This window comes from Morone saxatilis, unplaced genomic scaffold, assembly GCF_004916995.1.
Source record: "Morone saxatilis isolate NCDOM2014 unplaced genomic scaffold, NCSU_SB_2.0 Contig5, whole genome shotgun sequence".
Classification (NCBI taxonomy): Eukaryota; Metazoa; Chordata; class Actinopteri; family Moronidae; genus Morone; species Morone saxatilis.
The window spans coordinates 6,467,060-6,493,365 of record NW_023340095.1 but is presented as its reverse complement, the minus strand read 5'-3'; the positions used below and the strand labels follow the sequence as shown (position 1 = coordinate 6,493,365).

The following is a 26,306-nucleotide window of genomic DNA, read 5'->3' as shown; positions in this document are numbered from 1 at the left end:
CTTTTTCTCCTGACGTTTATATCTCACCACAACGCACCACCTCACTTCTTTGGCTCATGTTTGAGGAGTAAAAATAGACAAGTGCTGCTGACTGATAAAAGATGGTGTGAGTTCTATAATTATGCTGCAGGTGGAGAGGTTTTGACAGCCAAGCAAATACACAGATAAAACACTTGGTGGCTTCTGATAACAATGCCAACCCCAAGTTCCCTGACACATCAACAGCAAAATGAAGAGTGCGTGAGAGAGAAGTAAAAAAAGTGTATTCAAACTCATACATTGACTTCATCCTGAAAAAACACACTAGTCAGTATCACTGATTAACGTTATTTGTTAGTTCAGTAAAACACAGAGACACAGAGTTTGGTATAAAACACAATTTTTACAGGTATTTAGCCATGGACCTTGGTCTGCCTTGGTTGGAAAATAAATTATCCCTTACCCTGCATGTGCAGGCTTTTCAAAACAATTTGTCTTAAGAAGGGGATCAATAGTGTAGTGTTACTGCAGTGAGGTAGAATATCCTCAATGGCTTCCTCTTTAAAGCTGCAGCAGGCGACTTTGTATGTTGGTAGCACCAAATAGTAGCAACAGGTAATGTCGCAAAGTTTTAATTAATAAAATAATTAATTACCCACAAATAATGCAACTGCAAAACCAAATTTCAACCCAAATATCCAAAGAGGGAAAAATGGTTTTGCAATAGCTTAACCATCATTGAGCTCATTTTGGACTGCTTGTTTTTCATTCATTTAGATTTTTAGCTTCCTGTGTGCAGAAAAGATTTTAAGGCGGTAATCATGCAAGGAATGAACACACATGGGCCAAAATATATATCACTTACTGATTCAAGCCAATAGGAGCTCTTTAACAATCATACTGTTCTGTTTAAAATTCATGTTAAACCTACACTGGACCTGACTTGAACGGCTGCCATAGAGTCACTTGGGCCCATTAACCACGCCAAAGCCACTAAACAGCATGGTTGTAACATCTGACCACCTGTCACAAACTACAGGTGGGATCAGACAGTTAATGTAGTGTGAAACCTAAACAGAAATCCATCAGCATGAGTACAAGGCTGAACAGCGATGCTGAGAGGGACAGAGTTACCTTGACAACACTGGCAAAACCTGAATCCCAGTGTAAACAAAAAAGCTTGAGTCTCATTACGAAATGCCAGAATGTTTTTCAGATTTATTTGTCTTCAGTAACACTAAACTATTTCTACATATGAGTAACAATGATGTAATGTTTCAGTGGGACTAGCACAATAAAATGCATGCTTTAAAAGCAGATATTGAATCAGTTAGAAAAAAATCCTTAAATTCATGTTGTTGGCTACATTAGCAGAGAGTATGTTGTGCAATCTGAATATATGTTTTCAGTGTGTCTGTTTCAGCATTCATAATTTATTTAGTTTAATCACAAGATCTGATGACTGAAGCTGTGTAACAAACCATGCATGACCACATGGTATCCCCTAAACATCAAGGGTTTACAGCACAGCACAGAGGTATGCAAACACACACACTATTTCAAAGGCTTTGTACTTAAACAGATGCAACCCAGCATAGTTCCCATACTATTTACAGACATGACCACAGAATGAGCATTAGTGTAAACAGAACCCCTTGTGCTTTTATAAAAAGAAACTTTAACATTTTGTATAAAATATTGTAATCTCTTTAAGAAGTGCCTCTAGTGATGTGGGTGACCATGAAGGAATGTATTTATCATTTAAACAAGTATAATCATATTTTAACAATCTCTATTACACAAGTATAGAGGTGGTTAATTTCCCATGATCAGTTTAAGTCAAACTCTTTATCAAATCAAAGACAATCATTAACAGATTAGGTATCTTTGGATAATTCATAGACTTATGTTAACTCATTTTAGGCTGAGTATCATACTACATTCTGTGTTTGCACACATGTTAACTAACTCTTTTCAAATTTAGACTGTATTTCAAGTTCTTGTGCATCTACTTGTATTTATATAACATTTGAACATTTTTAATCCTCAAAGTAAGGTATCAAGGTAACAAAACTCAGGTATTGTATCAGCGTAATTGTCAAAAAGGACATATTGCCTTAAAACTACAGCCATTTTGAACAAGATTTATTTCTGCAACATGCATTTAAAGGGTCAAAGCCCTGATAGATCTCACAGTTATTTTCTATTTCCCCTGTTCAGGCCTCATAATTTAAATGAATGCATGTCAGGAAATACAAAATATTAACAAGAAAAACTTAAATAAAAAACAGAAATCTACTTAATTAGTGGTCCAGGCCTGGCCATGATCCAATAATGGATGCAGAGGAATGACTAAGACTAATAGAGAGGAAGAAAAATGGGTGTTCGGAGAACATTAAGACTGTGATTTATAACTGTGACATTATCCTGGCCCTATAAACATTTCATAAGTTGACAGAACAAGGACTTGAGTCCAAACACTTACAAACAACCAGTGTTATACACACAGATTCATGCACATGCACCAAAGCAAACACACAGAGGACTCTTCAATCACTAATGATTAAGATTAGGTTGTCTTGTTAATAATAAAACAATAAAATCCATGCAAGGGTAGCAAGTAACAAGAATATTTCAGGGAAAGAGCTGTTGCAGATTACAGCTTCATTTGTTATAAGCTTTTGAATTCAGAAAACTACTAGGACTGTATCCAAATGTTCCCGATACTTCTGATTGTACTGCTTTAAGAAATGTATTATTGTCGTCAGCCTACGTCATTTGCTACCGTGTGAGGATGGCACATCTATAAATGTATGCTTATGTATGAATATCTGTGTGTGTGATTTGTCTGTGTCCTCTTGGTGCTGAAGAGGAGGAGGGGGAGATGTGACTGAAGCATCTGGTGTGAGAAACCGAGAAGGCTGAAGACAAACTCGCTGCTTGCGCTCAGAGGAGCTTCAGAGAGTGTGTGAATAGCAGGGGATCTGTTTATTGTGACAGTGTGGTACTTCTGCAGAAAACCATGCAGCTATAATGCTGTATCATTGCAATGTACGATGATAGTTGAGATTACAGCCACATTAAATCTTACTGACTATAGTGCAACTGACTCGAATGACTTAAGGCTACTTTAAAGGAACAGTGTGTAATATGTTATTCAATACCCAAATTTGTATAGAAGTGATATTCATAATGGTTCAGATAAACAATTTTAACAAAATTTCAACACAAATTTCAACAATTTAGTTGTTGTTACAGTGTGTGAAAATACCATTATCCACTTTTCATAAACTAGATGTACTTTAATGTGTAATCTTCATGGTGTACCTATCCTCAAGTCATTGGGAGTAGGAATCATAGAGAGTGGTTTTGCAGAGCACCTAACACCTCAGTAACCTCACTCTATCCCTGAGAAGTCAAAGTACCCTTGTCCTCATTCTGTCAACAGTAAGATACTACACAGTGATGCTGCATGCTGCTGAAGCCAGTATATATTACACAGAACAATTGCCATTTATCATATAATTGCTAGTAAATGGCAAATACAGTCTCAGCACATGCTGTCAAATCATGGTCTGTAAAAGACAGCATTATCCTTTTCACCACACAATACAATAGATAATGCAAAGAATGAGACATCCAACCACTAAAGATTAACATACCAGTCAACAGCCAGTCTGTAGGCCCATTCTGCTTCAGCATTCTGCACTGTCTGCTATTGTTTATGTGTAGACCCACTTAGAATCAAAACCATGACAGGGGTAGTTACTAAACACTGAGCAGGTATGTGGAGTATTAGAATACAATTATAAGAGGTATCTATGAGAACAAATTCATGTAGAAAGTAGGGATTCAGGCCAAATTATCCACTGCAAATTCCTAGCTCATCTGATAATAGCAATCTAGTTTGAATAGGCATCTTTTCAAGTAATAATGGGGCTCTCTTTCAGCAGCTGGCAGATAAGTGGAGGGGAAGCTCATGACATTTTACATCTGGACTTAAAGTCAGTAATTGAGGGAAATCACAACAATTGTTAAGATTGTGTATTTATGCTCACAGGCTCGGGAGAGGACAACCTGCCCTGTTCACTCGAGACATACAGTATGATGTATGCAATTAGAGGTCAGGGTTATGACATTCACTCTAATTAGACAGCATATAACGTCGGACCACCTCAGCGTTGACCATTATGTGCCATCAGTTAGTGGTGTAAAGCAAAGCTATAACCTGTTTATGTCATAAAGATATCTGTATTCAGATGGGAGACGACTGGTTTTACACTTAAATTTGTTAAAAATCATTCTGAATAAAATTTGTGTAATTGCTCTCACGGCCATATTGCACGCACTTTTGAGATGGCCTCACACGTAGGCTTCTCAGTTTTCTGCAAACTGTTAAGTCCCACAAGGTGGGATCAAGTGGTAATAATAACACTCAGTCAGTCAAGTTTTATTCTGTACTGAACAACAAGTATGGTGAAAACTAATTAAACATTTTTGAGGATGAATCTCTCTGAACATCTGAATATCAAACTTCTTCCATGTTTTTAGCCTATTTAGTTACATTTTGGCAAATCTGCATTATAGAAATTTGTGCTTTGGCTGCAAATATTATAAAAATTCTGATGTTTTGTTAGTATCTCTTCAGAGTGCTTTGTGTTCATACTCAAATAATGTATTTTATTTGTATTAGTTTACTATCAGCAGAAATAGCAGAGACCTATCTTTCAATAACCTATCATCATGGAAAAGAAATATCAAACTCTAGCAGACACTGAATAAATAGTAATGACTAAACAAATGGTGTTATGAAGAGTCGTGAAAATATTCCTCATGTGAAACTAGTTGTTAAACAGAAGGGTAAGAAACTACTTAGTTCTACTGAAAGATGAAGAAAGACTGTAAATGGACCTAGAATACTGCAGTAAACAAGTACATAATTTTGTAGAAGATGATGTATGAAGCGCCAACTCATACCAACACATATACATACAAAACTCACACTCACACTCACACACACACACACACACACACACTTTCTGGTTAGTCGGATAAATACGATTAATTAATGATCCGAACGGTTAGTGGCCAGAAATTGATGTTAATTTCATAGGCATGCATATGTTATGCCTAGCTATGTGGGCATTTGTGTTTTCAATAGTAGGTTGCACAAGCATGTACATCTTCTTGCACAAAAAACATGAAAAATGCTACAGCAATTCACTTGGGATTGAAAGCTGGGATAACAAACAAGGCATGCTGGCCTCGAAGTGACAGCAGTGAGGATCAGTCCTTATAGTCTCATCCCACAATGGCAAATGTGCAGTGATATTTCTGGAAATGACCGACAGAGTGACATGTAAAGGCTGCTGGTTGCAGCAAAAACACAATGAACATTTGGACTGGGAGATTAGGTCTTGATTTCTAGGTCTGATACCATATAGCTTAGCATTCCTACCCGTCTGGCAACTTGGTATTTACTAGTAAAAATAGACTGCACAGGAAGGGAAGGGAAAACAAATGAATAAATGATTGTGTTTTCTACCCTGAGACAGACAGTAGGTGGGGGAAAGGGTGGAGTTGGGTGTACGAGTAAGGTAAGGGGGGGGTAGAAGATGGAAGTGGAAGCTAAAGAAGGAGGAGGTTTGGGCGGAGAGGAAGAAATGAGGGAAAGTGGGTGGGAATGAGGGATTGGGGGAGTAAAGCGCAGAAGGAGGTAGAATTGGAGCAAGCGAGGGAGGAGGGGGAGAGAGATGGATATTGGTACGACTGTGTTTCTGCAGTGACTGCCCAGATATGATGAATGGCCTGCAGATACCACCCTACAGCTGAATGCAAACATCTCTATTGTGTACACTCTGCCGTCTTCTGTGATTCATCATTTGCTTTTTTCCCTGGCTATGTTATTCTTTCACATCTAGCAAATGAGATAGTGAAAGCATCAGGAGTCAGCAAATGCATATCTTATGTCAACAAATTAATCCCGATAGTATCACTGTGTTGAAAATAATGACATAAAGAATTATTATCCTGTGACATTTCATGGTTACAGACATCTCCTGTCTTAGTTACAAACATGTTCATTCTCATCTAGCATAGTCTATCATTAATCATGATGCGAATAGCGATCTATAATATAATTCCTGTCACTATGAAAACACATCAAGTCACATTTTATTTAAAGGATAAGGCTGGTGTTATTCTATTTTTCTTACTGTCAATAAATCCCATGAAAAGACCAAAACCAACAATGCATTAGAAAGTCTCTCGGTATTTCCCATAGCCTCAAGCTAGCTTGTTCGTTCTGAAGACATTAATCTTTAAAATGGGTCACACCTATATAGTTCCATTTTTTTTAAGGTTTAAGTATTTCCTAAAACAGCTGGACACAGAAGTTTTAAACAAACATTTGCCTCTCCCATCCCACAGATAGATACACAATATATGGTCTTTATATGCCACCACATACCCCCTGTGAGTCAACTACAGTGTTACCTGTGTTCATAGGGATGAAAGAACCCAGTGAAATGGTGTGGCTCACTGATAGAAAAAGCGATATAAAGTAAGGATACAAAGATGATATTTGTTATAGGGATCAATTTACTGTTTGTTTTGGTCTTGTAGTGGTATTTGTAGGCTAGAATATTACCAGAGGGCAAAAAAATTACTTACTGTAAAACAGAACTAATGCAATTCTTCCCTATGGTGCATATTTATCCTTCATGCAAACAAAGCAAGTGACCAAATATTGCTTACATAACATCGTACTAAAGCTGAGATCTGCCAATAAACTGGAGCAATGAGTCAATAACAACCAATACCGGAGATATTTTTGCCTTTACCGCTGCTCAGTGAGGAAATAATCAAACTCAGCTAATGCAAACTTAAAGGTGCCCTGTGGAGTTTTCTCTACATTTGGTGTTGCCAACCAAAACACATTGTGTGTATCCTTGAGGTCTTACAAATGTGTTGAAAGCATAAAACATAAAAATTTAAAACTAATAAAAGGCGACTTGAAAAGTTCAATTCCTGCATTGTTTGCACGTTTACTTTTTCAGTGTTTTTCTTCCCTTTGCCAGCACAATGTAACTAATAACTAACTAATTAATTTTAATTGAATGCTACATTTCTATCATTTCAAACAAGGACTCACATAGAAAAACAAGACACTTGCTATGTTTAAACACTCAGATTGTAAACTGTGTGATTTTATACAATAGATTATTTCTTCACTTTAAACTGTTCAAAAAGCACGTTTAATTATCTTTTTTCGTTAAGTTAAAATATTTGTATTAGGTCTGGTATTATTCCACGGTCTAGCAGAGATGTGTAGGGAGCTGCAGTCACTGAATTGGGTCTTGTATGAATGCAGACGACCATAGTTACAGTGTTTAATTCTTCCCAATTTCCTTCTTACCATGTGTCAAACATGTTTTTTTCTGTGAAAGTTGAGCTAACTTTTTATACACTCTCTGCCTCAGCTACTCCTATCTACAGCTACGAAGTCATGGCACAGATAGATATCTGTAAAGTGATGGTTTATTTATAACTATGTTCAGCTTTTACTTTATGTATCTGGGTTAAATCACAGTAATTACAGCTCTACTGCAGAGAGAGAGAAAATGAGAGAGCAACAGAGAAAAAGTGAGAGAAGCAGTGTAGAAGTCTTAGCTCTTTCTTTCCTTCTTTCTTTTCTTTTCTTTCTTTTGTTCGTCCTGCATATTTTGCTCTACAGTGCTTAAAAATGTTTTCTTCCATCTATCACTGGCCTTATATCTATCTTTCTATCTCCATCTAACCCTGGCCCACTCTAACTTTCTCTATTGTCTTCCATCACACACTTCCTGTACTTCTTGTTCCTTCTTTTCTTATTTGCCTCCCTCCTATTTTCCTGTTTCTTTCTTTTTCTCAATTTCAGCTTTATTCCCAGCCTATATCCCTCCTTCCCCCTCCTTCTTTTGCTCCCTCCTAGCATAAGCTTCCCACTTTCTTGCTCAAACATTAAATGGCTGTTGGCAGCGCCACTGATTGATCGTGTGGCAGCCTATTAGTGCACCGCCCAGCTCCTATAGCTTGTCCCTAGAAGGCCTGTAAGGCAATCTGAAATCCATCCTTGTTGGTGGCTCTGAATATGGAACAGCTTTTACTGTGGCTACTTATAAAGCACAATACAAATGCATCACATAAACACATTTGAGAATTTTCCTTTATACCTGATAATGAAACAATATCTATTCAGTTACTTACACACCTTGGTTTGCAATAAGAAACACTGAAAGGCTGAAAAAACAGCCTATCTTCTTATACAGTAGTTCAAAAGCTAAAGCACAAGTGCTCCAAAGAGACTCCAGTGAAATACCATTTAAATTGAAGGAAATACATATTTCTTTTTTTTTTCATTTATTTGAGTTTCTGCTTTGCAGTGAATAAACCAAAACTGTATAATAATAAATATACCTGTCCTTTGTATTTTATACCATGGCCAGTGGCCACAAAGAAAATCTGCTTTTCTGATTGGCTGGAATGTGTCTGTTAATCATACATCATAGGTTTATCAATCTGGCAACAATACCTGTTAACAATTAACAGTTAACAGTCAATGTTTAACTAATACGTACACATACATTTAAAGGTATAGCCTTTTTGATCACTAGTGTGGTGCTATAGAGCAATGTTTCTATGAGTAGATCACCATTTCGTTTGTTCTCATGTACGTACAACAGTGTGTATAAGTAGGCAGGTGACGTGCTGAAAATTCCTGCTAAATGCAGATTTATAGTTGTACGTACAAGTGACCTGTGCCGTAGTGAGCATCTATGCTTGTCTGCTGGTGTGTCTGGGTTTTCTCTGCAAATAACATTGCCAAAACACTAGCTTGTGGTGGGGTTTCTATGCCATTGTGTTGAGTTTTTTGTCTTCCTCATTTCCCTCGCTGACCGTGAAACAAAAGGATGAGGGAATATGAGGGGACATACAAGAAGCATGTCATAGAGCGAGGCAGTGTCCCATGTGTGCTATTTGTCTGTGTGTGGACACACTTGTCTGACAATATGTGTATGGGATTCTCAAACAGCATTATTAACCCATCTGGCATGAGTCGCCTCCTATTGTCAGACAATGCACACACACCAAGCGGATCAATCACAGTTGTTGCGGTATGTTCGACACAGAAATACAGTATAAATCAGGCATTTTTGCTAATGTTTTCTGTCTGGGCTATAAAAAGATATACACAATGTCTTAGTGAATGTAAACAGAAACTCCCCTGGCCATCTATAACCAAATTATTTAGGTGGCTATGGTATGGAGATACAATCTGAGAAGGAAACGTAGTTGTAAGTTGTAGTGTTCTTTTACACTGCCATCTTGTACATTATATTGGTGTATTAGGATATTTAATTCACCAGGATTTTTAAAAGAATAAAAAATGCATAAAAAATTGTCTCTGGACAACCGTTTGTTGTCTCAGACCCTTATTTACATAGAACAACAGAGTGGGAGGATTGCTGTGTCTGCTGCCGCATCTCTTTGGCTATTTTGATTTAATTTAAGCAGAGAATCAAAGTAAATAGTTGCCTGTTTCCCTGAAATTATGTATATTTCCTGTGTTTGTCAGTGGTGTCTAGCAAAGTTTGTCTAATTACTCCTTCACACTCTGCTGACCAGTTAAATTCTAGCTGTACAGCTACACAATAACATACCTGCTGATACCTCTTGAAGTGTGGTCCCTGCTCACACTCTGAGCCTGATAAGTCTGATAAAACCTCAGGGACTAGTACTGCTTTCACAGGTGAACAGCTAGCCAAGAGAGCACAAAAGACAGCTTCTCAGGAAAGGTTGTGAGCTAACACAGAGCAGCCATTTATGGTCAAGACATTCAAGAGGCAATACCACTGAACGTAGAGGATCAGCCTTGAGTCCTTGTCCCTTCTAAATGTTAAAATACTGCTAAAGGTCACAGAATGGCAGAGGATCTTTGCAGTTTTCCTTGGAGAGAGAAAAAGGGAGACAGAAAAAGATTGGAAAATAGAGAAAGAGCAAAAACTAAAAAGGTTGGTAGAAACAGGATGAAAGATATATAATAGATAAAGAGGACTTTGACTTTTACCATGCTTTATTAATACATGTCCACCGGAGGAAAAGCCATTTTAACTAGACACTCTGCTACACACTGCACGGCTTGAATCTTTTGACTTTACCCACACAGAATATATTGGATCTAGTTATACCAATATAGATTAAAAAAGTAAAGGGGGGCAAAGAGGGAGAGATACGATGAGAAAGCACATAAAGAAGACGGTAAAGAAAGTAGAGAGGTAAGGAAACAAGCTGATGGGACGTAAAAGATAAAAGATGGAGGAGTAAGAGAGAGCGAGAGAGAGAGAAAGTAGGGCACAGGCGGGAGGAAACGGCACGCTGGTGTTCTTTAAAGTTGAGCCATCACAACCACTAAATCCCCAGCGCTGGCTGCCAGGACTCATCCTGCCTCGTCCCCTGGTACCATCGCACCTTTCAGAGCTTCGCTCCACACCTCCATATCCATCTGTCTCTCCCCTCTCTGGTCCCTCTCTGCTGTCTTTCACGGAGTTGTCTCCTCTTCAGGACCCAGCCTCTCAGGGAAGCCTTGTATTCATTTATTAATTTCCTAACCCAGTGTCGCCAAGACGTCCTCTAGAGGCTGCAGTTATGACTGGCGGAGGGGGGCCTGTCTACACTTCCCTGCACCACCGTCCCGCTTTTCTCTTGTTCTTTCCTAGAAGTAGCCAGGCTGTCTCCCTTGTTTTCAGTGGTTCATATTTTTGTGGGTCATCTTTTATTCCAAGTCTCCATGTCCGAACACTTTGTCTCTGTCGGATCTCTGGCTCCAAACCAATGAAAAAATAATTCTCTATTTTTCTATTTTGTAGAGTGTGTTTCCATGCTTCCTTGCACTGGTTTCAAGTCAAGAGAATGGAAAATATGAATCAACAACAGGAATGTCATTCAGAAATAAGAAGCTGTATTAATTTGCAGTTAATGCATCATATTACCATTTCACTGCAGAACGTGATTAATTTTTTTACCATTTGGAGGGCACGGAAAGAACAACACACTGACATATTTTCACCTTTTTGATATGGTGATATGGTGTTTTGCTTATTTACACATCCATCCTCAGATACAGAGGAACATTACCATTCATTTCGAGCCATGTTTCTGGCCATAAGATGTATATATATATATATATGAATAATATAAAATCTTATATTCTCCACTAATTTCTAAGAAAAATGTTGTTCACCAGATAGTTGCTGTCTGTCTGGTAAGTAGAATACAGTGGGTTTTTTTTTACTGAAAGCAGCTACTTGCTGCAGTCAGAAAAGACACTGTGACGATGTTTGGTAGTGTGCTTGGTAGCAAAACAAAAATAATGAGCTAAAAGATGCTATAAATCATCGTCACATCGTGACTTGAAACTCATGCTTAGCCAGGATGACAAAGCATTCCGTGTTGCACTCACAGCAGTACGTTACACGGTAGACATCCTCTGTATCATAAGACAACAAAATGTGGTTTGAAGCTGTTGCAACATCCTTTTACAACATCAGAGGGATCACTGAGGTATTGAAAAAATTTAAAAATGCAGCACTAGGCAGACTCGTAAAGAACAACAAATCATTTTGTTCCAGAGGTTGTGAGATGGAGGTTGATAGAAACATGCATTTATGTTTATCACATAGTAAAGGGACATTGAAGCAGTAAAAGACATCCTGGACATAAGATTGTACATATGAGACACTCCCAGCTATACCTCTTTGATAACAACTCCTGGGGGGGAGGCAGAATAAAATATTGGAATTCGATATCCTGCACTCATCTGCTACCTTAATAGTTATATGAAAATATATCAGTATATCTATACACACATCTGACCATTGTTAATCACATGTGTTTGTATAACGAGGGCCAACGAAGTCTGTGAAAAGATCTGTCGCTTGTAACTACACATTTGAAAATAGATATTTTCATATGTTTGCCATGTTCAAATCTTATCTGGTATATTTACCTTTAGGAAATACGTGTCATTACCACATAAATGACAGAAAGCCTTGAAGGTATGAAACTGTTCAGGATGGAAGAATGAGGTCTGGAGCAATAGTTCCTAAACCTCAGTTTGTAACATTTAGAAGGATCTATTGTCAGAATTGAAATATGATATTTATAGTTTCCATTAGTGCATAATCACGTGAATATTGGAATAGTTTACTTTTTTTACCTTAGAATTAGCTATTTTAGTCTACAGACACTGCCGGTTGACTTTCATGGAACTGAAGCAGAAAAGCCATATTTCTACAGTAGCCCAGAACAGACAAGCCAAACACTGGCTGTAGATAGGGCCTTGCGTGAGTTTCGTGGCCACCATATTTCCTAAATACAGTTGCAATCAACAATACAATTTCACAACACCTCTTGTTGTTTTCTTCTTTTTGTCTTCCATGCCCCTCCGCTGTCCCACTTAAATTTTGGTGGCACCAAACCACATTTTTGGAATAAAAAGTATGACAGTACCGCCCTGCTCGAACAGAGAACAATTACGCTGTTCATTTGGCGAAATCATCTCAACTTTACAGCTTTTAAAATTAATTGCAGTGATTCATTCATTTGCTTTTCTGGACAGCTGACCTTCAGTGCGGGTTAAAGACACATGCTCTTTGTCGTCATACTGCTCAAAATTTGTGCAGTCTGTTTATAATATGTTGATTTCACACGCAGTGAGGCTCGTTGGACTTACTGAAAGAATCCAGTGAAAATGTGTCCTTTATGCACTTTTAGCCATGGAGTCAGTTAGCTCAGTGTTTTTTCATTAGTGTTCTGTCATGTACTGATTCATAATTTTTTCATTCTAGCTCTCGGCTCTTCAAATAAAGCTCAGATTATCACTGAAGATAAATTTAAAATTTAAAATATTTACATGAGCAAATATTGTGCTTAAACCACACAACTAACAAATATATGCTTGCATCCTGCAGATAGGTTTGCTGAAAATGTGTACTTCATTTGAATTTATAGTTCGTTATTATTCTTATTCCAAACCCGCGTTGTAAGAGAGATGTTTGTAACACTTACTACATGTTTGCACCATTACTAGAACAGACGTTTAGATGACAACATCTCCTCTGAGTCAACAGGGAAGTGAGAAATAAACTGCCGCAGTCAGCCAGTCACTACTTGAGAGCACATACAAAGTTACTGCATGACACCTAAGTACTTAACGAGTACTTTGAATGCTTACTGAAAGCTGCCACAGCCAGTATGAGTGTGACCACGATGGAGATCCAGGAGACCCAGAGTGCCTTCTTTCTGTAGCTCTGGGCTTCATGGGGCTTCAAGCGCATGCTGCTCTCGAGAAGACCTGCAATGAGACACAGAAACTCTGTTACAAGAACAATTCCTTCTTTCATTTTATTTCTGTTTTGTAAAGTTTTTCTAATGTCACAGTTTATCGTGTGATCACACCAGGCAGCCAGAGGTTAAGTAAGCTTGTATATATTTGTTGTATAATCAGTACTCCGTCAGTGAAAAAATAAAGTTAAAATTAGGAGTCCTACAGAGGTGAGAATTATGTTGCCCATGCTAAAGGTTGTTTGAATTCACTTCAGTAATTAAGTTCAGGATTTGGATCCCTTTCACAACAGCTGTGTTGTTTGGCTCGTGACTATAATAAGCGCTCAATATGCAAGACCAGTCAATGAGGTTAGTTACTGTAATATAGTCATTCAGAACAACATACAATAAACAACAATATAATAACATAATTGTGTCCTGAAATTATGAAAGGAACCAGTGATTTGTCCCAGTCCTTCAGCCTATGTAACATTGTATGAAAAGTCTCTCAATTTCCTGCAATCCAAAGGAAGGTCAGAGGTCGGAAACTGCTAGATAAATGCTCAAGGAACTGACTGTTCAGAGAAAGGTTGTGTTGTTGTTAGAGTCAATCACCTGCACGAGGCCCTAATGGGCCTATCAATGAGAACGTATTACTACTTCGAACATTACTGGAGCAGTTTTCTCCACCCTCCATGCATCTTCCACACCTACCTAAAGAGCACCGGACCAGCGGGTATTTAAAGGCACAACGTTACACTGCAGATTACAGGTCATGGGTGAAGCTTAGCTCTGTGATAGCTTGTAAAATTGAACTTAAACAGAACTTCTCTCACAGCTAAGAGTAAGGGTAGTCCCTCAAACTTATACAAAGCAATTAAGAAATAACCTACTCTAAAAATAAAATTACCAATGAAACCAATTGAAGTATATCAAGATCACAAAACAAGTCAATCTGCATTTGGTAACCAACCATAATAGCTTTTTAAGGCACAGTTACCTTCTAAAAAACGACACAGAGATGGTGTTAAAGCAGAAGACTCGATATAACAGTCCCTATACATTTCCTAATGGCTTACAGTCTTGTTTCTCTGTGTGAGAAGTCTTTGCCTGAAGTCACAGACAAAACAGCCCAGATTCTGAACTGCCTGAGGCTGTTCCATTGTCATGAAGCGTGAGGCTGGCTCTGCAGTCTCATGCAATATTCATGTGGCTGAACCTTTACTTCCAAAAGAGCTTTTAATGATATCAGTTGTCATTCTATCCAGAAATTTGTACCAGGGACCTTATAGTCAGTCGCCTGTGACACAAAAGGTGTTTTCTTTTCAGACTGCAAGTTTGAACCCCAAAACAGACAGGTAACGGGAAATACAGACAGATTCTCTAACTGGCATATAACAAAGCTTCAACACTGATAACACTGTCATTGCAGTGGGAGAGTGGTGCTCAAGTCACGCATTGGCACGCAAGATTGTGCATAAAAAACTTAAAAATGAAAAGAACTCTGCCTCTTCCATGCCTCTTCCTTTAAAAAAAAAAATCAACTGAATTTCTTTGAATACTCCAGAAACCTTCACTTTCTTTCTCCTTCATGTTGTAAATATTTAATTGTAAATATTTGTGAGGGTGCCATCACTTGATCTACAGGAAACCTTAAATCACTCACAGTAGATCTGCCCAAACTCAAACAAATCCGCCCATTACTCTTGAACCTTGAATTTTGTAATCCTGACCAGCATTAGCACCAGATTCAAAATCAAGTTTACTTTGCGATTAATCACCTGACACTGAACAACTAGACCTACAAAACATTTTAGAAAACAATAAGATGTGAAATAGAGGCTCAAAACTGTCACTGTTAATAGCAACACGACTGTGTGACAGTGCCAAATCAAACCATTTTATGAGGTAAGGAGAACTACATTGTTGTAGTATTGCGCTTCCATAAATCTGAGGGATCCACAAAAGACAGAGTTTCCCATAATGCAACTAATAGCATTTTTTTTGGTAGGCCCTTGCCCACATCTTTCAAACTCAACACATCCAGTTTGTTAAGCAGGCTTTCTGTCCATGACCAAACTTAGATGAGCTAAGAGAATTGAAATCTAAAACTCTATTTTATTAGACCATAAAACTTCCCTAGAGCCATGAGAGCGGTACTCCTCGTGAGTTTGCATGTAAAATCAGTGGAGTTCCCCTCAGTTTCAATGAGATGCTTGTCTTTTCTTATTATCCTTAACCTTCGTTTATTTTGTACCATCAAAAATGCAGTCTTGTATCCCAATAGTCCTTTTAACAATAGTATAAGTCTGTCACTTGTATTTGATTAATTTTGTGTTTATCTTTGTATTTCTCCCCTTTTTTTCTTATAATCTAGTTCACCCTGAATGCAGTCCTTGTTGTTGTTAACGCCCACTGTCTAGTGTGGGTGTAGACAGAAGGAGACAGAGCAGACAGAGCATCCAGAGGGAGTTGGTACTGCTACAAGGATATGATCCCTCACCAGCTTCCCACCAGTTAAAAACTGCCAATTGTTTTTGATGGACAGCGTGACCCAAGCACTGCACTACTTCATCTGACTTTAGCTCTGTTTAGGCAACCTGTAAGTATAAAGCATCATCATAAGCAGCTTATGCATCTGGAAACATATACTTTTTGATATAGCTTCTTTATGTCAGTATAGGAGGCAAAGACAGACAATTTAAATGTAATTAGTTTAGAAATCTGAAATACGTTAAACCTCTTGGAGCGTTACTAAGAAAGTTCAACTTGACATCTTAGTATGGTGTATATTTAGTAGTTATGCATCCATAATGTATTACTTTCATATTGAATTAATTAAAACATGTACATTTTGTTGACATGAAGGGGAAAACATCAGACACAGACCATTTTTATCACTGCGATGCATGTTTACAGCACAGACCCATTCAACCCTTGACATTTGCCATCCAGCTGATGTGAAATCACTTAATCTGTCTTTAATTGATTTCTTTTAAGATAGAAAGTCAAAGAAAATCACATGGCTTGTGCTTAAAGGGAGAATTATCTGAGGGGTCTCCATTTCTTTATATAATAAATAGCTTTGGAAAAATGTGCATGTGTGTATTGTCCATGTAGGAACATTTAGAGCTACAATTAAGCTCTTCCTATCCTAGGCTTCCATATTCACTGTGGTCATTCAATATTTAAATGTTTACATAAAAAGCAGTATAACTTACAGTATGTAGTTTGACATTTGTACTGATTACAAAAAACATGTCTTATAACCTCTGACTGGACAAGCTCTGATGATTTTCTATGGATATTAGCATAGTTTACAGTTTGAAAACTGAAGCTCAGGGTTGTATAACTTTACAACAAACACGAGATAGATAAAAAATAGTGATTGCACTATTCAAGATTACCGTTTTATGAATAGCTGCAGATACAGAAACTTATTTTATAAAATTACAAATACAGCGGCCAATAAAAGATAATTCAGAACTAACAAAAAAACTATGATGTCCAAGTTCTATACTTAGAGGAAAAAACTGAAAGGACATAGATGTTGTTAACCAGCCTTGTGTGTGTGTGTGTGTGTATGTCTGTGTGTGTTAGTGAGTGAGTGTGTGTGAGGCAGAGGGGGAAGTGAGACAGCATGCTTAAATCACTTCGCTCACATGATCCCAGGCCGGGGGGATCAGACAGAAGGCATGTGCTCGACATCTCCTCATACATCCTTCTGTGACACAAGCACAGGTTTGTGTTTGGTTTTGTGTGGGAGAGAGCTTGGAGTGTCTCTCTCTCTCTCTCCTCTCGACACTTGTCTCTTGTCACACCTTTCTTTTCTAAAAATAATTAACATCAGCAGCCTTTTGAGCAATAGCCTTGTAGCTCAAAAGGCTGATTGCATGCGCACACACACACACACACACACACATACACAAAGTGCTAGGAAACACATGACTGAATACTAAACTCATGGGAGGAGTTTGACCTGAAAGAAATAAATTAATTACTTTTTTAAATAATCTGAAAGCCTGTCCCTACCTGTCTTATTGTAATGCTATATGACATAACTATAAACTGATTCATATATCAGCATCATAGATCAGATAGATAGATAGATAGATAGATAGATAGATAGATAGATAGATAGATAGATAGATAGATAGATAGATACCACTAGCATGGATAAGCAAGATCAGACTGCAGAGGTTTTCTGGGAGAGAGATGAGGAAAGCGGAGGAGGGAGTTAGACGGGGAGAGTGTGAATGTGAGAAATATATTGTGCGGAAATGTGAGTGCATGATGTGTTTGTTTGAAGATTGCTTTCGCTAAACATCTACTGAAATCGCTTGACTTCTAAAGTAAAATTTCCTCCTCAGTGCCTGCTCATGTAGCCTTTAATATCTCTGAAGGTAATGACCTTTATTTATACAAGTTAAATAATACAAGAGATTACATACATTTAAAGTGGGGCACCCCAGCAGTTTTAACCATAAAACCAGTTGTACTCAGCCTGTTAAAACCATTGTATAATGACATTACTATGGTTCTCGAGGAGCTTTGTCAAGAAAAAGTAGCCCTGGTGATGTCATAGTGATGTCATCAGCTCGACCCATGCAAGGGACTAAAAGTCAAGATATCTTGGCCTCTGCTGCCTGAAGTCTCTCACAAGTTCCCAGACTTTATGGAAGTGTAACTACTCCCACTTTAAGGGTTCAATCTTCTTCCTAGGAGTTTAAATCTGCCAACTGACCAGTGTCTTCAATCTCTAATAAACAACAAATTGTAGGAAAAAGACAAAAACTGTGAAATGCATCTTTCTTCTATCGTCCTTCATTCTAACCTTTTCTTTATCTTTGCTTAGGTAGATAGAAGATGGATCCTGTATGGTGATTCCAGCTCTCACAAATAAGCCAAATCCAATCAACATAGCTGACACAGCATAACCATTTCAGATTTTATTACTCAAGACAGTTATATTAGAAACATAAGGCTGGTTAAAGCTACACGGTTTAATTAAAATGTCAGTTATCCCTTGACAACAGATCCAGTAAACGTACATGACATTAAATAAATCAGCTAAATGAATATATAAGCAAAGGAACAGGCTTAGGGTTTGTTGTATAACTGAGGCCCTCTTATTATCCACAGTGGAATGTGTTGTTTCACAGGTTTTATGTATATGAGATGATGTATGGGACTATATTAGTAGAAATATCACACACAGACACGTGTGCTTAAGCAAATGCGAAAGCACACTTAAGGGTTTTCATGCATGTGACTGGTACCAGAATGTAGCTTGACTGAGCCTGAGCTGTGCCTCTGTGCATGTTTTAAAGAACAACTGAATTCCCACAGCCAACTTTGTCCCCAGAGGCAACGTAATATAAAGAACTGAAATAAATGTGTGAATGAATGGATGGCTTTGGGGACTAGAATGAGTTTAACAGTGTTCTAAGATCTGAATTCCACTTTTGCTTCACTCTAATCTGAATCCTGCTGATGTAGGACTATCATAAATTATTCAAATAATAGCGGACTAAAAATACCTCAAATGGTAAAAATACCCCTCCCATCTCCCCAGGGCCCCCTTAATACACACGCGCGCGCGCGCACGCACGCACATCCATAACTTTTAAAAACCAGCTACAAACATGATAGATAGATGAAGTTACCTTCTCCCTCCACACTGTCTGTGATTTTCATCTCCTGGCCCGTGGTGAACGACTCAGGTTGGCCGGGGGCTTTGGCTTGCTGGTGATGGTTGTTGGTGAAGCCATCCGGGGCGCACTGGCCGTTCCGCACCGTGGCCGGGCAGGGATCCACAATAGTCGGGTCTGGGACAGGGTAGGACTCATGGGTCGACGGGTCTGTCATTGTTGCAGTTTTTTGTTGCCAGGCTCAAAGGCAGAGAAAGATGATTGATGATGGTGGGGAGAAAAAAAAAAGATTCACGCCGGTTCGCTAAGTGCAGCAGCCATCCAGCGCGTCCAGTATGCCACCAGTGTCGACTCAGTTGCGCAGGGGGGGGGGGGGAGGAGGTGGGATGGGGGGGGGGGGAGAGAAGAGATGGCGATAAGAGAAGATGGGAGATAAAGGATTTATCTCCCCAGCATCAGCAGCGAACCAACTCCCTCTGAGTGAAGTGAACACTGCGAGGAGCAGCTCTGCAGCCTCAGTGTAGACCTTGTCCGACGGAGCCAGTTAGAGACAGTTTAGGGTTAGATGCGGCGATGCGATAAATTGCTGAGATCTGCTGTGAATCTGACAGGCGGTGCCAGCATGTTTTCCTCCTCCTCCCCTTCCTCCTTCTCTCCTCCTCTCAGAACTCAGCACCTTATTCCCATACAGGCCACTACATGAAATAATCAGTGGCATCTATCCGGACGCACTTTTCCTACAAATTAGTTTTGATTTATGAAACGAAACTTTAATGGGTCTTAGAGAGCTTTTTTTATAACAAGCATCATTTAATGCAAATAATATTATTAATAAATCGTATATTGTTATTATGACGCCAAATTGCTACTTTTACCAATCTAGTGCTTATTTATGTAATTAGAGGTAATATTTGGTTTAGTTTACATATTTCTTGATGCTGAATTTCCAATTAAAACCTATAATCGCCCTATTAGTTCATGTTTATTAAATTATCCACACCTTAGCCTTGTTAGTGAAACAACCTGCCAAACAATCTGTCGGTGTTCTCTATGCTGCAACAATCAACCACCAGGTGGCGCCGAAACGCAGGTCACCTGTGAGCAGGTGAGGATATGGAATAAAGAAAAAAAAGAAACATTTCTGTGAGATAACAGTCACCCTGACTCGTATTTGCTCTACATTCTGGTAAGTGGTCCGTGTTTATGATCTGTGCAGCAGATATATAGATGTAGTCAAACTGCTGCAAGCAAAAGCCAGGCGTAATGTAAGTGTGGCAACATCCAAACCTGCACTTATCATAAACAGACATAGAAGCACAAAACTCTGACTCAGCATAATGCAGGCAGCCGGCTGCACACACAAACTGCTTTGAACTATTGTGTGTGTGAGTGTGTGAGTGGGTTGGGGTGTAAATAATGTAGTTTTAGGCTATAATATCACTTCATGGTTCAGAATATCAGCTGTCAATGAGGTTCAATGTCATACAGAGACAAATGATTACTTTCTGTTTGTTTTATAGGCTAGGTAATAAATTACCAGGGTGTCCCGACAGCCATTCACCTGTGGGTCATTGGTTTCTGTCTGAGGGCGGAGTATGAATTAGCTGGGTTTGCCTTTAGTTACAGCAAGGAATCTCTGGCAGCAGACCTCCACATTTTCCCAGGGGTAATCACAAGGATGAAGGTTGATATTCACAATCATATTTTACCAAAGGAGTGGCCCGATTTGAAGCAGGTAGGCACTGAGAAACGCAAGCTCATTAAGGATCTGAGAACTTCTTATAAGCGTGAGTAAATCCACACAATCTAAAGGCTGGATCTCATTTTGTGTGGTAGGTTGAGTCAGTTTTAAAAAAAAACACATCTTTGTTTGTAATAATTCTATAGCAGGCAGAGCTTCTCCTTGAATTCAATGCTATTTAATGCCAGTAAAATAAAATTGTACAGAATCTTCCCATTGGAGTGTCAGTAGGGAGTTTAACAGCTCACTCCATAAATCTGTGTTCTCTATGGATGGTTAAACTTTAATCAATAGGTGGCTCTGGCCTTGCTCCTTCCTGTCCTATCTGTTCCTACTCTTATGTCTATGTCACTGTGGAGGCCTGGCCTTAGCTAATGATTTCCCATGTTTAGTGCTGGATAGGAGAGACTGTTTCCCTCACCCTACCACAAGCTTTTCATGCATCCCTTTTTCCCATATAAATAAGGAAATGTATACAGTAATATAATAACACAGGCATGTTTTGTAAATAAAATTGTATTATGAGTTGCTTTTCTGCTACTTGAGGCATCAGACTTAAAATTAAAAAATATTTTTCATAAATGTTAACACCAATCATTTGAGCTTTTGAAAAACCACTGCATTTTCAGCTGAGAAGTAATGAATCATCTTCTGTAGTGGACCTCTAAAAATTATAGTCATTTTTATGAGTTCTCATAAAATTTGGAAAAGTCATTAAGTATCAAGGTGAACACAATATCAAGTATGTTTTTTGAGCCTGAGCTCTCAGGAACCCAAACAGAACTGTTGAACTGCTACAAATAAATTAAATTTGAAGCAGGCTTTCATTGAAACAGCTACTTGAAGAAATAAATTCACAATTTTAAAAGAACAGTGTAAAACCCATTTTGCACTGAAAAGCTAAGGCTTCTCTGTGGCATCAACAAAGTACACAGTACTGCAGCTATGCAAGGATATGAAATGGGGCTTGGCTGTATTGCTCATGTAGATCATTTGCAGCTTCATCTGTATGCAAAAGAGTCAACAGCCTCAGATGGCATTTACTTTGAGTTATCCAGGGCATTGGAGTGGATAGTCCTCCAGGATGAAGATTGACCCCTCGCAGATGGGATAACACAATCAATAGAGGCTTTTCTACAGTAGTTCACGTGGGGGATACCGAACTATGCCCACGTTCATATAGATTTTACATCTGAACACACCAGATATGTAATCTAATGCATAGTATGTTTTATAGTATATGAAATTTGAATAAATTATGAAGCATAATCACTTTTTGCATGTGTTACAGAGGTATGGATATGATGGGTTTGTCCAGCTTCACCATCACTGCAAGGTGAGTCCCACTTTTTTGTATGCATGTAGAGTACAAGCACTTATGCAATTGTACTGCAAACTATGCTGGGGACACAGTAGGTTCCTCCTGGCTGCACCTCACTCGTTGGACCTGTCAGCCTGGTCCTCTCCGTATGAGCAGCTGCAGAACTCAGCACGGTGCCTCTGCATCAGCGGAGAGATTCACTTCAACACAGCAGAACACAGAGCAGCATGGCAGCTGTGTAGCCACTGCAACTTTTAGTGGGAGACACTGGTTGAGTTTTTGGCATCAGCAAACTGCAGATAAGGGCGAATAGTTGATGCATTCAATCATCAGACTTCAAGTCACACAGGTGTAGTAGCATCCAAGATTAGAGATTTTTTAATTAGAACCTTTAACAGGAAAGAAAAAAAACACTGTCCAGATGTTATTTTTATATCTGCATTTCAAGAACCTTTTCAAAGACAGTCTGTGATGAAATTTTATTTCTAGATGTGAATAAAAGTTTACATCTTGCATGTTTTCCATGAAACAGCATGTTTCATAGTGAGCTATTTGCTGCCATCATGTGGATGTATTTTGAAGTGCTATGAAAGCCAAATGTCACATGATCTCATGAGCTTGAAATTGTAAATTACATGAGAGAAATGACCAAGAACAAGAACATTAAATCTGCCAAGGTGTCTGACTCTATAACAGAGAGGCAAGAGACATTTTAATTGCAGTCAAATTAATTAGGGATGTTACTAGTGTAAATGTTGCGTTTCAGGGTGAAGCAGAGATGATGAAAGATGGGAAGCTGTTCCGAGTGATTCAAGAAAACTGCTGGGATGCAAATGCACGCATAAGAGACATGGATCAACATGGTATATGCACATACACAAAAAACAACAACAAGTGTTAAAGTGTCCTTATTGATGCCTAGATTGATGTTTCTGTTTATAACCTTCAGGTGTCACAGTTCAAGCCCTTTCCACAGTTCCTGTAATGTTCAGTTACTGGGTAAGGTTTGAGCAGCTTGGATAAAAAAAACAATGCAGCCACTATGTTTTATTGCTGTGTGCTTAAGACTTGAAACATCCATTTGTTTACTGTGCCTGAAAATATTGCGAGCTGCACCTACCTAAAAAAAAAGAGCAAATAAAATTTTAGACTTTTTGTGCAAAGCCACAGTGGCTTATGTACTCTGCAAAGCTTCTTAGGTGAACTATTGGTTCTCCTGCAGTCACAGAAGCACCGGCACTACGATGAATATATGATTCAAATTGTATTCCAGCTTTCACAGATGCAGTATATTTACCTATTTTAATCCCACTTTTGGGTTACAGGCCAAACCTTATGACACGCTGGATCTCTGTGTCCTCTTAAATGACAATCTGGCCCAGACAGTGCATAGTCACCCCAAGAGGTTTGTGGGCTTGGGCACTCTGCCCATGCAAGCCCCTGACTTGGCTGTGGTGGAGATGAGGCGCTGTGTGAAGGAGCTAGGCTTTCCTGGGGTGCAGATTGGCTCACATATCAACAACTGGGACCTCAATGCCTCTGAACTCCATCCTTTCTATGCTGTGAGACATTGAATGTTGCACTAATATCCTTCCTGGTAATAGCAAATGTACCTATGTTTACACTTTACTGGTTTGACTAATTTCATTCTAAATTGCAAGATATTCCTTTGTATTCAGAGGTCAACTTCTGATTCATGGAGTACTGATCTGGCTGTTCCTCTTCCTTGCAGGCAGCTGAGGAGCTGGGCTGCTCCATATTTGTCCACCCATGGGACATGCAGACAGATGGGAGGATGGCTAAGTATTGGCTGCCCTGGCTGGTGGGTGAGCGAGATGGAGTAGAAACAGGAGATATTGAATATCCCCCCAGTCTAGTCAATAAAAAAAAATAAAAAACACTTTTTTCTCTTGAAAATACAACCACTTTGTGACTGAAATTGATCCATGTTTAATCATCTGTCCATAACAAAGCAAGACCATACCCACTACTTCCTAAATGACTGATTAAGCCATCAAAACTAAATCATTGTATTTTCCCATTTGTTAAAAATGGTGTTGATTTTCTTCGAGTATTGTAGCTTTCACTTCATATTCCATGCATTGTGGCCAACAGAGCCAAATAATGCTCAACTACAACATTAAGTTTTGTTATCCTTTCCATCTCGCAGGCATGCCGTCAGAGACAACCATGGCTATTTGCTCGATGATATTCGGAGGTGTCTTCGAGAGATTTCCTAAATTGAAAGTCTGCTTTGCACATGGAGGTATAGTATGTTTCAGTGTAATAATGAAAAAAACTAAGGTGTCAACTTATATAAAAGTATTCTTACTTCATGTTCAATTAAAGATGCTATGAGCTGCTGTATGGTTCTTGTTTGTTCATCTGGCTACAGGTGGCTCTTTTCCATTCACCGTTGGCAGAATTGAACATGGCCACAAAGTCCGCCCTGACCTGTGTGCCGTAGATAACAACATCAGTCCACGGAAATACCTCGGCTCTTTCTACACTGACTCCCTAGTTCACGATCCCACCTCCCTGAAACTGCTCGTTGATGTTATTGGAAAGGTGAGCTTGCATTCATCATTCATTGAGAGTGCACGCACACACACACACACACACCCTGCCACAGAGAGCTCATACACACTTAGGGAGTATTGTGAGTGGAGGGTGTGTGTGTGGGTAGTTTGAACATATCAGTAGTTATTTCTGTAAAAACCATTTTACCTTGGATACAAAAACTGTGTACCCGGGCTCATTAAAGTAGCACAGAGCTCTTCCGATGTGTGGAAGCTCTCGGATGCTTCAGAATAATTCAACTGATAATCAATTATATTATTGAGATATTGCAAATGTGTATATTTGAACATGTCCACTACATGTTCAACACTACGAAAGTGAGCATGCATGTAATCTTCTTTCAGGATAAAGTGATGTTGGGAACAGATTATCCATTCCCGCTGGGTGAGCTGCAGCCTGGGTCACTGATTGAGTCAATGGATGAATTTGATCGAACACTAAAGGTAACAATATTGTTACACTATATGTTTAGTCTTTGGTAGCATGTCAGAAACCTCAACATTTTGACATAAAGAAATGTGATTCATTCTGCTAGCTTTCAGACTTTAAATTTATAAATTAATAAATGAGTTTTCAAATCTTAATGTACTGTATGTCTAATCCAGTATTCAAAATGACGTTTACTTTTGTTTTGCAGGATAAATTGCTTGCAGGAAATGCACTGGATTTTTTGGGCCTGAAACGAGAGCAATTTGAGTAACAGCAAAATCTGAGACACAACTGCAACACTCATTGAGTCAGCGCAAAGGAATTATGCAAACATTCATGTTAATGGATGATTAAAATTTGGATTAGTTTGTATTAATATTATACAGTCTATGGATTTAATAAAGTAATTAAGTATTTTATTCTCAGTAGTTTGTGAATTGTCTAATTTGTGTAAACTTGATATAAAACAGAAGTTGCTATTGATAATGTTCAAGAATGGCACGTGTGCTTTTATATTGCAATGATATATACTCTACAGTAAGATGCTATTTATTAACAGAGTTTCTAGTTTGATGAGAACGTATTAATTTACACTGACAGTCAAAGTATAAGAAAAAAAAGAGGACTTTTTTCACTCAGTGTTTTTAGAGAAACGTTTGCAGTCAGTCCCACTATTACAAAGGATACATATGCAGGGCTGCTCCAGTTGTCTTTCTAAATATAGCCCCCAACAGCTCTTTCCTGTTAATGTGATCCCTCAACAATGAAGAGACTCAAATTGCTTAAAAGCTTCACTAATATGTGCTCTACTTCAAAGAACGAGTTATGCAAGGAACCCTATGCTCATTGGTCATAGAGAGAAGGCATTTTCTTTTCTAGTGAAGATGAATGGAACACTACAAAAATAAAGCATAGGCCTTTAGTCAATGATTTTGTGCAGAAAAGATTCAACTGACTCAATACCTCTTTAATACCATTTAAATTCAATTTATTTGCCCACTTCCCAAATATACACAGGAAAAAAATATCTAAACCGAAACAATATTCTGGGAAGTTCCCTCATGTCTTATTGCTTGTTAATGGGCTATGCCCTCTTTTAAATGGAAATAAGATAAGATAAACCTTTATTACTGTAATCTCTGGAGGGAAATTCAGGTGTCAGCAAAAGAGAATGAAACATGGCATGTCAATAAATATAACGCACAGTCTATTAAATAACCTAAACTAAACGCAGCGTCTT

General features: G+C 38.5%; 2 protein-coding genes across 2 annotated transcripts in view; one reads left to right on the top strand and one right to left on the bottom strand.

The window, feature by feature from the left end:
• The window catches only part of tmem163a (transmembrane protein 163a), a 57,168-nt gene extending 37,808 nt beyond the window's left edge, over positions 1-19,360 (bottom strand). Inside the window, exons 1-2 of the mRNA XM_035676007.1 lie at positions 19,011-19,360; positions 13,253-13,372 (exon numbers count right to left, since the gene is read on the bottom strand). Coding sequence (XP_035531900.1) covers positions 13,253-13,372; positions 19,011-19,212 — 322 coding nt within the window. The 5' untranslated portion in view covers positions 19,213-19,360. The remainder of the gene's footprint in view (positions 1-13,252; positions 13,373-19,010) is intronic.
• Positions 19,361-20,591: 1,231 nt separating this feature from the next.
• Positions 20,592-25,473, top strand: acmsd (aminocarboxymuconate semialdehyde decarboxylase). The gene is made up of 10 exons (XM_035676146.1): positions 20,592-20,730; positions 22,028-22,072; positions 22,824-22,920; positions 23,007-23,056; positions 23,383-23,619; positions 23,790-23,883; positions 24,228-24,323; positions 24,453-24,625; positions 24,982-25,080; positions 25,275-25,473. Exons 1-10 carry the CDS (start codon positions 20,674-20,676, stop codon positions 25,335-25,337), a joined length of 1,011 nt encoding a protein of 336 aa, XP_035532039.1. The 5' UTR covers positions 20,592-20,673; the 3' UTR covers positions 25,338-25,473.
• Positions 25,474-26,306: the final 833 nt, after the last annotated feature.